We start from the raw sequence: 13,860 nt of genomic DNA, 5'->3' as shown, positions 1-13,860 counted from the left end.
ATAGCTTCTTGTTGTTCTTTGAAGGTTTTAAAATGAGCGTCAGACCGAAATTGAGATTGTTTCTTGCCATCATCTGGTTAGCACGTTTTCAGTTGATGAGTACTGGTAGGTTTAGGAAAACCTGTTGCAGCATTATGCGAAACAAGGGTTTTGCGGAGTACATAACTTTGATCTAGTCAAACACGTTAACACATGCCGCTAAATTTAAATCGCAGTCATAAGACTAAGAGGTGGAATTTTATGGTCGAAAAATTTCCCCAGATAGTTGAAGGTTGGTTTGACTCTAATGGTTTTTTATGTTGACATTTCTTTTTTATTCTTGAACTTTTCAAATGAATTCATCTTACGTACATGTTTTTTAGATTTACGCTTATTGCTAATTAACCGAACTGAATGACCTTGCCAGAAGAAGATGTAAAATTTCCTACTATTAACGTTCTTTTGTATGAATCATTTCGTGCTTTAACTGAGTTTTTAAATTGGTTACTCGGTAAACGATAATAACAGACACTATTGATAGTTAGAAAAAAACATCGATGAATTCAATTGTGTAAGCAACTAAATAAATATTTGTAGATCAGCTACTTTATTTGATAAATCATACTTCCATCTACATGTATTTTTACCTGATTCGAGAACAAAATAAGAAATGCAATATAATTTTTCCGATAAAAAGCTTTAATTTCAAAGGTTATTTGAACTCCATAGTCGTCATCATTTTTAATATTGATTTTTGGTTGATTGGGGGGGGGGGGAGGGGTCTTGAATTACAGAAATCGAATATTAATCAATTATTTTTAGAAACAGATTTCTACGAAGAAAACATAGTAGGTTCATTAAACCCGAAAAAAACTAATCAGTCATTATTAAATCGAAGTTGTGACAATTAGAAAAAGAGGTTACAGTTTCCTTTGAAATTTAATAGGTGATCATACAATCAGCTCTACATACTCGCTCCCGTAAATCTATAACTTTTCCTGGTTTCGGCGCTTTAGGATGATTTTTAGGTTTTTTTTAATTTTTTGATTAAGATTAATCACGGAAGGTGGGTGTTGCGTACAAGTTTTGATAATTGCTGCCATCGCTCGGTTGTTGCTAGGCTCCTTTTTTTTTCTTTTTTTTTTTTTGGCTTTTTCTACTGAATGCCTCGCCTCTTGCAACTGGTTCAGTGCCACTGATGTCTGCCACAGCTTTTTTATTATCAGTCATTGTCCATTTCATACTTGCAGCAAACAATAAAAATTCCTTATTTCATTTTGCTAAATACTAAAATAGGAAAGAGCTGCCATATTTCACCTCGACAAATTAGTTTGTCGTCCTTGTAGTGAAAAACAATAGGTAAGAAAAAATATGGTAATGAGGCAACGAGCTAAAGCAAACAATGTACAAATAAAAACACTTATGTAATGCAAGGAAGACAATACTAATAGATATATCTAAAGAACTTAAAATATAATACATGTATATAAAAAATGTAACTTAATATAAAGGAATAAAATATCACTGTAAATGCCTTTATTGCAAGCGTGTCTGTCATTTTGCTTGCAAATTAGATTTATGCCAAATTATTTCGCAATTAAATTTAAACAGCATACCTTAAAAAAGAAAAGAATTAAATGTGATGACTGTTGTAGATTTTGTTGCATTGTTAAAGAAACTATATCGCATGTTTTTGTTATGTGTGAAAATTATTTAGCTCAGTGGAGAAATTATAGCTTGCATTTTTACACAGCAACTTCTAATAGAGTTGGTATTAATATTATGTATGTTGCAAAAAAGGTTTTTTTTCATTCTTGTTCAAATAGAATTTCAAATTGTGTATACTTTTATGTCACTTAAAAGTGAAATATGACATTGAAAGATGTGTAGTAATACATAATTCAAAATTGTCAATTTTTGAAAGCCAGTGAAAAATTTTTTTCAACAAAACAAGTGGTGTAATACTTTGCTTTCCCTTTAGTTTCAAGAGCAGAGATTGATTTAATATTTATACCAGCCATTTACCTGTTAAATTACAAGCATATTACTTTATTGATATGAGTGTGTGTACGTGTATGAATGGGTAGAGAAAGGAAAACAAAAACAAATGTAACAGCACAAAGCTTAGGGATGTATACAAAAGAAGAATGCCAAACTTTTTAAAGACACCTTTAAAAGTGTTGAATAACACTCGTAGTTAAGACGGTTATGCATGCTATTTAGCGGTATGCCTGTCAAATATCTGACCTTTCAACTATTAGTCAAAATCCGTTTTAACCAAAACAGGTTATTTACAAATATTTTTATGGTTTTAATTTACAATAAATGCAAGTCGTATGCTGGCACGATAATACAGATGCATATTCATAAAAACACCACAAAACAGTTATTCGTTGTGTCGGACTTTGGCTAAATATAGATGACAGTGAAGCAGAAGATGATATAGGCTTTCCTTTGTAAAACATAACCGCACGTTGTATCCTTAACCATTTTTATGTTTTATTAAAATGAACAACGAGTAAAATATATTTTTTGTAATTAACCTTTCAATCAGAGATTCATTTGCATTATAATTCTCTTATTCTACCGCCCAGATTTAACGCCTTTGTTCCTTATAAGGATATGCAAATCACAAAATTTCAGCGTATGAGCAGCACCTTTATTTCCTCATTGAAGAAACATTTTTTTTCACTACTTGACCTCTTGTTTATATGATCAAAATAATGTCAAATCATAACTCCTTCAATAAATTTCAATATATTTTATCAAATTAATTCTGTTTCTAAAAAATGTAACTAAAAATAGTAACAAAAGCCGCTTAAAATATGTATGATTTCTTAAGTGATTAGGTCATTTAAGCAATTTTTAAAATTATTTTTAGAAACTAACCTTCAAAAATTCAAATGGATATCTTTTTCGATCGTTTAGATTGTGACTAACTTAACGATGCTTCATGCATTTATTAGTAACCATAATCGTATGTGTTGCTTATCAGGTAGTTATTTGATCTAGATCTATTGCAATTGCATTGAGGATCAGTTATTTGTTGAATTTTTTGGTAAAAGAGTATGAATAAATATATAAATTTTCTATAACCTATCTAATTTCGAGAGCAATTTACAGTTTTGTTTGTTTCTGTTTTTCTTTTTTGGATTTTCTGTATTAATATTTGAATAAATATTTACACATGACAAATAAACTTGCGACATACCAAATACAAATCAAACAATTCTACGGAAAAGATCGAACATTGCCCTGTGATTTTTTTAATTTGATATTTACATTCTTCTTGTTTTTTTTTTTAAACCTCGATTTTATCCTCCCTCAAAATACTCAGGTCAGGTTAGTAGCCTTTTACTCTATACCTTAGATATTTCTTTTTCTTAGATAGAAATTAACCACCACAAAATACCCCCGGCATGAGTTTTTTTTTCGTGGAGGTGAACGCAGGACAGGCAGTGTAACCTTAATATATAAATATACACTACATAAAGATGCAGTGCTCGCAGTTTTGGCACTATCAAATTGTCATTGGAATTACCAATTGTCAAAGACACTACAAGACTTCCTGTATTAGTACAATGACATCTTGGTCGGTACCATTCCAGAAAAATGCAATCAAGTGGAACAATAGCTTGCAAATGTGACAGGCAGGGGTTTTATTCGTCAAGTCATCGAGGGCTGACAGCCTCATGTGCGCTTACTATATAATGTAGGTAACAGGTCGTTTTTCGACATGTATTCTCTTGGTCTAGCTTTCAGATAGGACGCACGGTGTTGCCTGTTGACAGGTGTAGACCGATCTTATAGCGGTGAAGGGACCAAGAGTGTGTATTGTCGAACAGAACGGAACAGCAATTACAATCCCATCAAACTAGCAGTCGTATACAGACCAAGAAACATTTGAAAGAGAATTTTGTGAATTATTTTTTTTAATTCAAACCAGTCTTCGGAATTTTTTTGGCTACCTATCTGTGAATGATTTAACATGTTTTGTGAATGGAGTGTTGTGTTTAGGACATACATTTAGAAGAAAAAGAAGTGAATTTTAGTTGGACTTTGCCCGTGGTATGAAAGATATTTGGCAAATGAAAACTTCAGAAGGAAATAACAACTGCCTGCCTGGCAGAAGAAAACCAAGTCAAGGCTCTCGGTAAGTAATAACCCAAAAAAAGTAAAAAACCGCAAACAAAAAAGGTATTATTCACTCTGGTTTAATTACAAAGGGTTAACACGCAAAATACTTCTTTAAAAATGGTTTGAAAAATGACTATTTTTTTTTCTCGTACAAGTAATATTTCATATATAAGAGATTACAGAAAAATACAGCCACAAATTCCTTAGCTTCAACAAAATCAAAATTATCAATTAATATTTACTATCTTTCGACGCAAAACGTTTTGCAATGATTAAGGAAATAAGAATATATAAACTTAAAATTCCATTTATTTCCATTTGATGCAAAATAATATATTAATCTTTGTCGTCATGGGATTATGTGTAGAGATATACATTTATTTTCTCATTCATCTAATTGCATGATGTAAGTGAATCACTGGAGAAAGATATTCGAGTTGTAACATAGCTTTACAATTAAGTTTCCTGAAATTAGTAATAAACATTGCTGTTGTGGTGGAATACGTCACCAAAGCTTTGTCTTTGAAATGTAAATTTTCGCTTGAGACACTTCATTGACACTGACATAACTTCTTTTATTTCTGTTTCCTTGAGGAAATCTCCCCCAAGGGAGCTAGTAGAATGGGATCGATTTGTAGAAAAAAATTTGTTTCCATGTACCTTTGCAATAAACGTGTCGTCGACGGTGCAGCAGTGTCGTCTGCTTTACATGAGGGGATCGGTACTTATTTTCTCACCATTATTATGTCACTTGCTGGCACGTAATGCCTTATTGATAGATACATATGTTTTTTTTGGGGGGAGAGGTGCTTAACAACTGCCCAGTGATATCCATGGACAAGGACGAGTTAAATAATAGATAAATACAAATTATTTAATAGAAGTTATTTCTTCTGTTTGTTTCAAAACTCGACATCGCCCAAAAAGTAAAATAAGGCAACTCTGGAATAGCCGTTGTTGATCGATTCAGTTTAAGAAAGAAAAAACCTTGGATTTTGAGGTCATTTGTTGTTTGAGTATTTGTAGTGTGAAGATCCGCCTGGTCAAGACACAAAACTTTCGTCGCGATCGACATGTAAAATTTGTGAAGCTGGTGTCAACTACTGGTGTAGTTCACCATGTTCACTCTTGTTTAACACTTTGAATGTAACATTGAATCACCTTTTGATATAGTGGGGAAATTAACAGTTGGGTGGGATCTAATACACAAGCAAAGTTAGTGACATCACGTGACCGCAGAGTGCATTGCCTGCAGTTGACACAAAATTTATGCTTGTTGCACCTTCTGGCAATATTAATGTCATGCCAACGTGTATCAAATTGGAGTGAAAGTTTGTACAGTATTCGCATCTCGGAGAGCGTACATATATATGCCCAGTTGTGTCGACCAGTCTCTTAACAACATCTCTTAACCCTAAATATAGAAACAGCGCTCGATGAAAATAGTCCATCTGTTTGGCGAATAATAAATACGGGCAAGATCTCCGTCTGAGCGACCAATATGTCATCTGACTTGTTTATGCTTTTGTACAATTATAACTTTCCTGTCAAAAATGAACTGTTCTGGAACATTTCTTTGGTCCCTAAATAGCTAGCACACAAACAAACCCACATTCAGTTACATATTTCCTAAACAAAACATGTATTTTTGAGAGCTTAAACGAAGCAACATGTTAATATATTTTTTTCCTTTGAAAAATGCAACGATTGGGATTTGCGAAAATGTTCCACTAACATTGTGCGGTTTTTCTGTTCTTATTGAATAGAAGAATGTGTTTTGATAGGTCAACTTTTTGATAACGATCCCCGGGGCAAAATATCAAGATGACAGCAGTTGCACTCAAAGAATACAAATTGTGAAAATTAACCTGTTTTCGCAAATTTGTGCCAAGAATAGTCTATATCATAATTTGTAGTACATTTTTTGCACGAGTTAATTATTTTCTTGCTGGAGTGTATTTTGCAATTAAACAAATGTTTAATTTTCGCAAGGTAAAAGGACACGGTTTATAGAGTATATCTTTTATGGTAAAAAGGCTATACGATTTATTTTTTTTTTCTTGACAGATGTAAAAAGAGGCTTTCCATTCTGTTACATACGCACGTTGCTCTTATTGGACTGTGCACGCTCAGCGTTCTAGATGCAGGATGTGTGATAGGGCAAATTATCAGCGACATTCTAATCATGAAAGGTAAAGATTATAACTTTCCGATGTTTTGTGTATCACTAATCAATAAAACCTTGTATTACGTTTTTTTTAAAGATTATTATATAATATGCAATATGAGCCAAACAGAAGGTGAATTCTAACACCTAAGATATTTCCAGTCAAGGAAATGGCACAACTACTTTATTATTCATAAAGATATTACAAGCTGGTAATAATTCCATCACAAATGACATGATTAGTTCGCAATTTGTCATCCTAATCGTCAGTCCATTGTGTTAAAAATCACTCGTCACGCATGATTGGAGGCGGTAAAGTTGGACCGTGACGCCTGAGACGGACACTATGATGGCCAAGTCAGCCTTGCATCATAAAAAGTGTATTACAATAGCGCTAGTCTTCTCATTATACCGATGATCATATATATTGCAGATTTTGTCATAAATCCATCTGACCATCCCAGAGCATAATCTAGAACAATGTGGCATAATTATTCCATCTTACTCCCACCTGATGACACCTTTCATTGTTACCTACCTACCCAACGAACATAATTATTAGACTACAACCTATCAATCTTGAAAAAAAAAACCTGACCCATAACCTCATTCTATATTTAATCTAATATTTTCATTTTTGTTGTAAATTGTAGCGACCGTTAATTATTTTGAATTGCGTGGTATGTATGTAACTAGTGAAGAAGGTTTATATAGTGTAGATAAAAAAAAAAAAATCGGGGCAGATAAGCGAATTGCGCATACTAACAAAAGCTAGCGTTACTTCATAGAAATGCATCAACTATGATAGTTACGAAACAGCATGCGCGCGCAGTCATTCTTACTTACCACCTTCTCAAAACCATTACTCTGAAATCATGCATTCCTTTACATCTATGAATTCATATCAATGTTATGCTTTGAAAGAAGGATTCAATTTGTCTGTATCGAAATAATATTCATTATTTTTCTTACCAGACGAACTTCAAGAAAAGACTTTGATGGAAAACCATGCAAAGGAAACGCTGTTAAATCTTTTCCCCGAACGCTTCAATAAAACGAACTATGAAAAGGCTAGTCTAGAAGAAATAATGGTCATAATGAAAGAGTGTTTCGACGAACTTCGGAAAGATGGAACGTTAAAGGGAAAGAGCAAGCTGGAACATGCCTTGTCACCACATAGCCACCCACCGAACGGCGGCGAGCACCACGTGCACGGACACAGAAAGCGGCGCGGCGCTGGCGGAAACCACCAGCACACCTTCCATGACAAAGAGAAACACATCAACCATCATATACTCCACGAGCTCACGCACGCCTTCCATCTTGGAAGCATGGTCATTCTAACAGTCCTGTTGGTTGAGGTAAACAAGAAATTCATAAAATTCTTATGGAATAATATGTATCAGTTGATATTTTTTTTGCCTCATAGAGAGCTGAAATTAATTTTGGTTCGCAGTCAAATGCATGACTATTTCTGGTTATTCTTAAACAGGGGTTTGTATAGGGAGCTCTTTCTATAAATATTTAAATCAGTCCTTTGAAGTACAATTAAAGTCACAACTCTCTGTATGAAAAAGCAAACCAAATTACCAGGTGTTCTTTAGTAGTTAATATACCATGCCATATATGCATTATAGCACAAAAACGCCCATTACTCAATTCTACATTTGATTTTCATAGTGAATATTTCAAGATGTAATAATTCTGTAGGGAAAAAAAACTAACAAAAAAGTAGAGCTCAAATTAAGAATTCATAAAAAAGAGTTGGTCTACAAATCGCGAACTCATTTAATGGGACTCTAAACGTCAAGAGACCATGAAAATGTTGCTGTCACGGAGTTAATTGTGAATAAGCTTAATTAGAGTACAAGTGCTGCATACAGCGATGTCCATTTATTTACAAACATTGCTTCGTCAGCTGACCGCTACATACATCATTAATCATAAGGTCCTCTTCGTGTAGAAGGTTACGTAACTAAATAAGGCCAGGATAAGGCCACCACTGCTGTGCGTGGGTCCAGCGCAGGTTGTCACGCTCGTAAGCATATTTTCATCTGGCCCTGTGCAATTTGTATCTGTCCACGGGGAACCTTACTTGCAACTGTGCAAACGCGGTCATTTTTAAGCGATAACTGTACTTTTAACATGTGTCCAGTTGTACAAATTACTGCTCTGATAAGTTTTAACAGATTTTTTTTTTTGTTCAATGTTTAGATGCGTTACTTTTATTTGTCTTTTTTGTCTATTCGAACACATTTACAAATATAAAAAAACCGAATATTTTTAAAATTACGATATACAGTTTTTCCTAAAAATGATAAGACATGCATTTCATCTATATATACATACATATATCTACCTGTCTTTTTGACGTAAATAGATAATTAAACGGATTTTTTTCTGTCGTAATTTTAAAAAAAAATATATTTCTATTTTTAAATCAAATTGAAATATTTACTGACATCCTTTACTATATAGCGCGAAACAGGCATCACAATTCGTTCTCGTGCTGACACAAGCCATTGCGGCCTATAAAACGCACCACGATAAATACACAAAGAAACAAGGCAATTTATGACTTTCTTGGGCCTTGATTAATGTACCTGTGTTCGTATATAATGTGTACAGAAATTTTCACTTATCTCGCACACCAAGAAAACTGTGAATCATAAAATCGTCCTTACCGTTCTAAAGTTTCCTTCCTTCCTTTCTTTCTTTTAAATTACCAATGCAAAGAAAAAAACATTTTTATCATCTATCTTTCTTTCTCTTACTACAGACAAAATTGAAAATACTAGCCATGGGAAAGAAGTTTTTGAATCACAAGATAGAGGTAAATTTTCATTATGATATTTCATTGAATATCATGAAATTGCTTTTTGTACCATTTGAGTTAAAACGCCCAGACTCTACTTAATGTTGTGATTTAAAACATCTACATAATTATTCTCTTTCTCAGGTTTTCGATGCTTTTGTAATCACCGTATCTTGGGCATTAGACATTGCATTCTGGGAAGGTTTGTGGGCTCACCCAGAAAATGAAGCAGCAAATATCATGATTTTTATCCTTCCTTGGAGAGTTATAAGGATAGTCAACAGTAAGTCACTTTAACTATTTACTAATACAAAGTTGCTTCAACCCCCAACCCCCCCCCCCCCCCCCATTGAAACTATATTTTTAAATTAAATTTCTTTTTCTCCTTACTTGTAATCTTTATGCCCTCTGGGCCCAAAATTGAAATAAAAATTATCTTATTGAGAATAAAATAACAGGATAAATTCATTTCCATGTTTTCATGTTTACGTTTTCTTTGTTAGGTTTCGTGATGGTCATACAAGAAAAGGACCAAGTTCAGTTGAAAATTGTCAAACAACAATACCGTGGCTCTGTTAAAAGAGCCAGCGACATGAAAATGAAAGTGGAATTGTACAGGGTAAGTAAACGAATTCATCTCTCTAGTTTAGTATCGGCCACTTAAACACTTACATTTATTAAGCTGATTCAGTGGTTTTAGTAAAAAGAAAAAAAGAAAAAAAAGAAAAGGTTGGTTTCATTAAAGTCGACAGAATGACATGACTTTTTTAGCCAGCGGACGTGACATAGATTAGTTAGTTCAAACACCAGGCGTAGTCTAGACATTAAAAAACTTTTGCATCCTATCAATTTAAAGGATACTCATAACTTCTGATATCCGTTCTTCCTCTTTGATTCAATGGGTTTGCAATCTCTGTAACGGTAAAAAAAAAACCTGTGCTCCTCCAAAAAAGCACACTAAGATTCTCTAGTTTATGATTCACTTGGCGCATGCTTATTCAAGGAACCACATGGAATTTTGATCAACATAATCTCATAAACTTCAGTCAGAATTCAGACAGATTACATATCGATGTTTCCGATACGTGACACAAGGTTATCCTTGTCTCGGAGCATCAGAATAGTAAGGAGACATGGAATAATTAACGCGTAAAAATGTCCGATTGGCCTACCTCTCGATATATTTGAATACGTTTACCTGCATAAACACGGCAATTCTCACCTGTAAACGTATCAAAAAGAACAAAAAATCTCGTTTGTTTCAGAACGGTGGTCAGAGAGGTCGTTACACGGTGTTCTCTTTTTACCGTAGATCTTAGACCCCTGTCAATCATGCCTTACCGGCTCCTTCTTTATTTTCCCTTCATATCATTTTTTTCCTTTCGTCTTATGTGCGAAAAAAGTTAAGTCTCCATGACTAGGCATCTCACCAGTAACCAAAAAAAAAAAATCAGAAAGATTACATAGATGTTTGATGGATTTTTAATATCTTGTCTTCATTTTATCGCTCTCTCTTTTTTAGATCGAGTTGCGTCATCTACAGAGCTTATGTCGCAGACGCGGCGCGACAGAAAAAGAAATCCAAAGTTGTGCCCCAGAAGGTAAGCAAATAAATCTAAATACGGTTCTAATTTATATGATTTTTTTTTTATCAAAATGACCAATTGATAGAATATGTTTTACGAAAATGATTACCATTGAAATATTTTGTATTTACTTTTCATTGAAAATCTTTATATGTTGCAATTACTTTTAGTTAAAAAATCCTTATATGCTGTATTAATTTGAAGTTGAAAAATCCTTAAATGTTGTTTTTACTTATAATTGAAAAAATACTTATTTTTACCCTGTTTATTATTACTAGGTAAGAGGAGGAGAAGTAGTTTGTTACCGGTGTTAACTCGATTGGCCTCAGTAGGACTCCTTGGCTCAGTCAGCAGTAGTGCCGATCTCACCAAGGAGGCGGCGTCTAACGACACCTCAGACGAAGAGGATTCCGCTGTTGAGATCACCAGCCGTCCAAATAGTAACTATAGCAATTACAGCAGCGACTGTCTAAGTCTGGCCAGGACAGTATCGACCGGAAGCAGCGTATCAGCTTTTCCCGCCAGCACCAGCTTAGAAAACCTTGTGCACGATAATTTGGCCTATGTTGACGAAAAACCTCCAAACTATAGGGAAGTCTCCAACGAAACAAAGGCTGAAGATGTAAGAAATCTGTTTTTATTGGAATTTATTGTTTGATAAATTCACGAGATAAATTAAAAACCACGGTGTTAAATCGTGAATTTCAGTATAATTGCATACCCCTATATTCCTCCTATAATCGACTTCATCAATATTTATTACTTTTCATAGTTGTTGTGAATTCATTTTTTCCTTTTATTCAACAATAAATATATAAAATTGCATCTACTGGTATATATATATTGAGCTATAATCACCTATGAGTATTCCTCACTATCTACTTCATAAAGCATACGGGCTTGTAAAACCATACTCATTGTCATTCATTACGTTTTATTTCAGGACTTTCATACCAAGCTGTGATTAACATAAATACCCGAAGACATTTGTTCAAACTCAATTGTTCAATTGGTCAACAAGAGTACCAACGCCATGTTGGTTCCCGCCAAAATGAGTCTGTATGCCTCCGCCAGAAACTAAAACGCCGTCGTGGGCAACATGTGATATCTGTATCAGCACATTCTGTATATAGACCGCGGGATGAGATGTGGTGTTTTGTAACTGTTCTTTGTGGTCAAATGTAAGAACATGGCAGAGGAGAAAATGAAGATACCTGAAATGATCAGACTGAAACATTTGCGATGAAGACAGCAAACATCTGCTTGGAATGGTGCCTTGATTTCTTAAACTTACTTTTTACTAATTTGTAGCCTTTTCAAGAGAATGGAAATAACAGTATTATTATTGTTTGTATTTTTCTCATGGATTGTCTAAGGGGTTTTTTCACCGATGCGAAAGCTTTTGGAGAATTTTTTTAAAAGGAGATTTGAAAATTGGAATAAAAAGCAAAAAGTAATTTCGTTAGCGGTAATTTAAAAGATGGATTCTAATTGTATTTTATTTTTAAAGATTAGTATATATGAAAAAATTATGAAGAAGATAATACCTTTCGTATTCTTTGTTTTCTAATCGACGTGAAGCTGTGATAATCTAATACTGAACTTGATTCAGTTTTTGTTTTGTTTTTCTTTTTTTACCCGTGATGCACTTGTAGCACTATTCAAATTGGAGATCATTATTTCGTCATATGGATATGAGAGGTGTTCGAATGGTTTCATCAAAGTGCACTGTAAATACATTAATCACTGTCTCAGTTGGCTATCGATACCTTATACACGCATTTTCATTACTACTCTACAGGAATTCTCTCTTGGTTTCCTCACTTGTTTGTATATCTGTAAATTTAAGACAGGGGGCTAAATAATAAACAAAAGAGATATTTAAAATAATTTTTTAATTTGTTTAATGTATTGAACTGAACTTGTTTTGTTAGCCCTATTAGTTTGTTATTTCTCGTTTCGTTTTCTGTTTTATAGCAGTGCTATCATATTGTGTGAATGATTCAAATGTGAATGTGGTTTTTTTTTCACCGATTTCATTTTTATAATTTTGTGTTGAGTTTATTTATATTCAGACTCTGAATAAAGTCAAACTTTGTAAATTTAGCTACGCTCTTGTTATTTGTGACAAATACTTCTTTCGTTCCATGGCAATTAATATTCTTTGTATAAACTATAAAAATTCATGTATATCCTGAGGGCAGGCTTAAATTTTTGTTGTCCATGGAGATTTTGAACACTAGCTTGATAAATGGAGTGCAACTGGATGACATGAGACGAATTTTTGAAGGTGGCTAGTTCACTGAAGAAGGAATTTGTGTACCTTATTTCATCTTCTTCTTTTATTTCATCTTCCACACTTCAAATGAAACAAAGATTTTTTTATCACCTAGAACAAAACAATCGACCAATGACCTTATTACGTAAAGCGTCACTACAAGATTCAGGTATTTTCCCCCGAGTTTATTTGATCGGACCGAGATGTTAACTTGCACATATACACATAAAGCACCACCACATAAAATAAATCACAGCACCATTTTATTTACCGTCCAGCGGACCGGCAATGAGATACTAGTACATGAAAGTACTGCCCAGCACAATAATCATGCAGATGTTGAAATAATGAAAGGGACAATGGGCAACCTTGCGATACGCACTTGATAGATGATTCTTTGTTTTGCCATCGCCAAGAGTATTGGAGATCAATCCGAAATGTTCTGGAAATACAAGTAAATAATGATAATCGTAATAATAGAATTTATTAGAAATTTTCAAATCTTCAAAGCATTTTAATCATTTTGTTTACATTTTTATTTTATTTTATTTTTGTTGATTAAGAGCTACTAGTATATTTTTATTTTATTGTAAAATTCTCTAAATCAGCCGAGCTCGCCAATAACAAAATTTGAACAAAGTTTAAGAAATATGAAGTATACAAGTAATACTTCAGATCTTAACAGCAAGCTTTATAGAACTATTGTATTTATTGGGCGTGTCACCAGTAAATACAAATATCAGACCCAAAATTGTAAGACAGAAAAAGACAGTGCATGCTATGTATTCATTACTGTCATTCATTATGTATTTATGTAGAACTGATTCATACTTAAGTGCTTGTGTCTGATTCTAAATAGGATAAAAAAATATATCTAATTCTTTCATAATTTATTTAC

At 33.5% G+C, this 13,860-nt stretch overlaps 1 protein-coding gene across 2 annotated transcripts; it reads left to right on the top strand.

Moving 5' to 3' along the window:
* The first annotated feature begins 3,700 nt into the window (after positions 1-3,700).
* On the top strand, positions 3,701-12,790 carry LOC105346315 (uncharacterized). 2 transcript variants are annotated; one of them, XM_066084975.1, is made up of 10 exons: positions 3,701-4,132; positions 6,184-6,308; positions 6,937-6,963; positions 7,259-7,644; positions 9,063-9,116; positions 9,243-9,381; positions 9,602-9,717; positions 10,621-10,699; positions 10,963-11,306; positions 11,628-12,790. In XM_066084975.1, exons 1-10 carry the CDS (start codon positions 4,050-4,052, stop codon positions 11,646-11,648), a joined length of 1,374 nt encoding a protein of 457 aa, XP_065941047.1. In that variant the 5' UTR covers positions 3,701-4,049; the 3' UTR covers positions 11,649-12,790. The 2 variants fall into 2 exon arrangements, with proteins under 2 accessions (XP_065941047.1, XP_011453146.1); XM_011454844.4 differs by lacking the exon at positions 6,937-6,963 and having other exon boundaries at positions 3,702-4,132.
* The last annotated feature ends 1,070 nt before the right edge of the window (positions 12,791-13,860 follow it).

Source organism: Magallana gigas, chromosome 5 (assembly GCF_963853765.1).
Source record: "Magallana gigas chromosome 5, xbMagGiga1.1, whole genome shotgun sequence".
Taxonomy (NCBI): domain Eukaryota; kingdom Metazoa; phylum Mollusca; class Bivalvia; order Ostreida; family Ostreidae; genus Magallana; species Magallana gigas.
This window is presented reverse-complemented; position numbering and strand designations above follow the sequence as displayed.

What these genes read in the sequence shown, in the direction of transcription:
- LOC105346315 (XM_066084975.1), top strand. Translation starts at nt 4,050, where the DNA reads ATGAAAGATATTTGGCAAATGAAAACTTCAGAAGGAAATAACAACTGC. An exon ending in CGACATTCTAATCATGAAAG is followed by an intron (nt 6,309 to 6,936) that starts GTAAAGATTATA and finishes TGTAAATTGTAG; the next exon opens with CGACCGTTAATTATTTTGAA. An exon ending in TAACAGTCCTGTTGGTTGAG is followed by an intron (nt 7,645 to 9,062) that starts GTAAACAAGAAA and finishes CTCTTACTACAG; the next exon opens with ACAAAATTGAAAATACTAGC.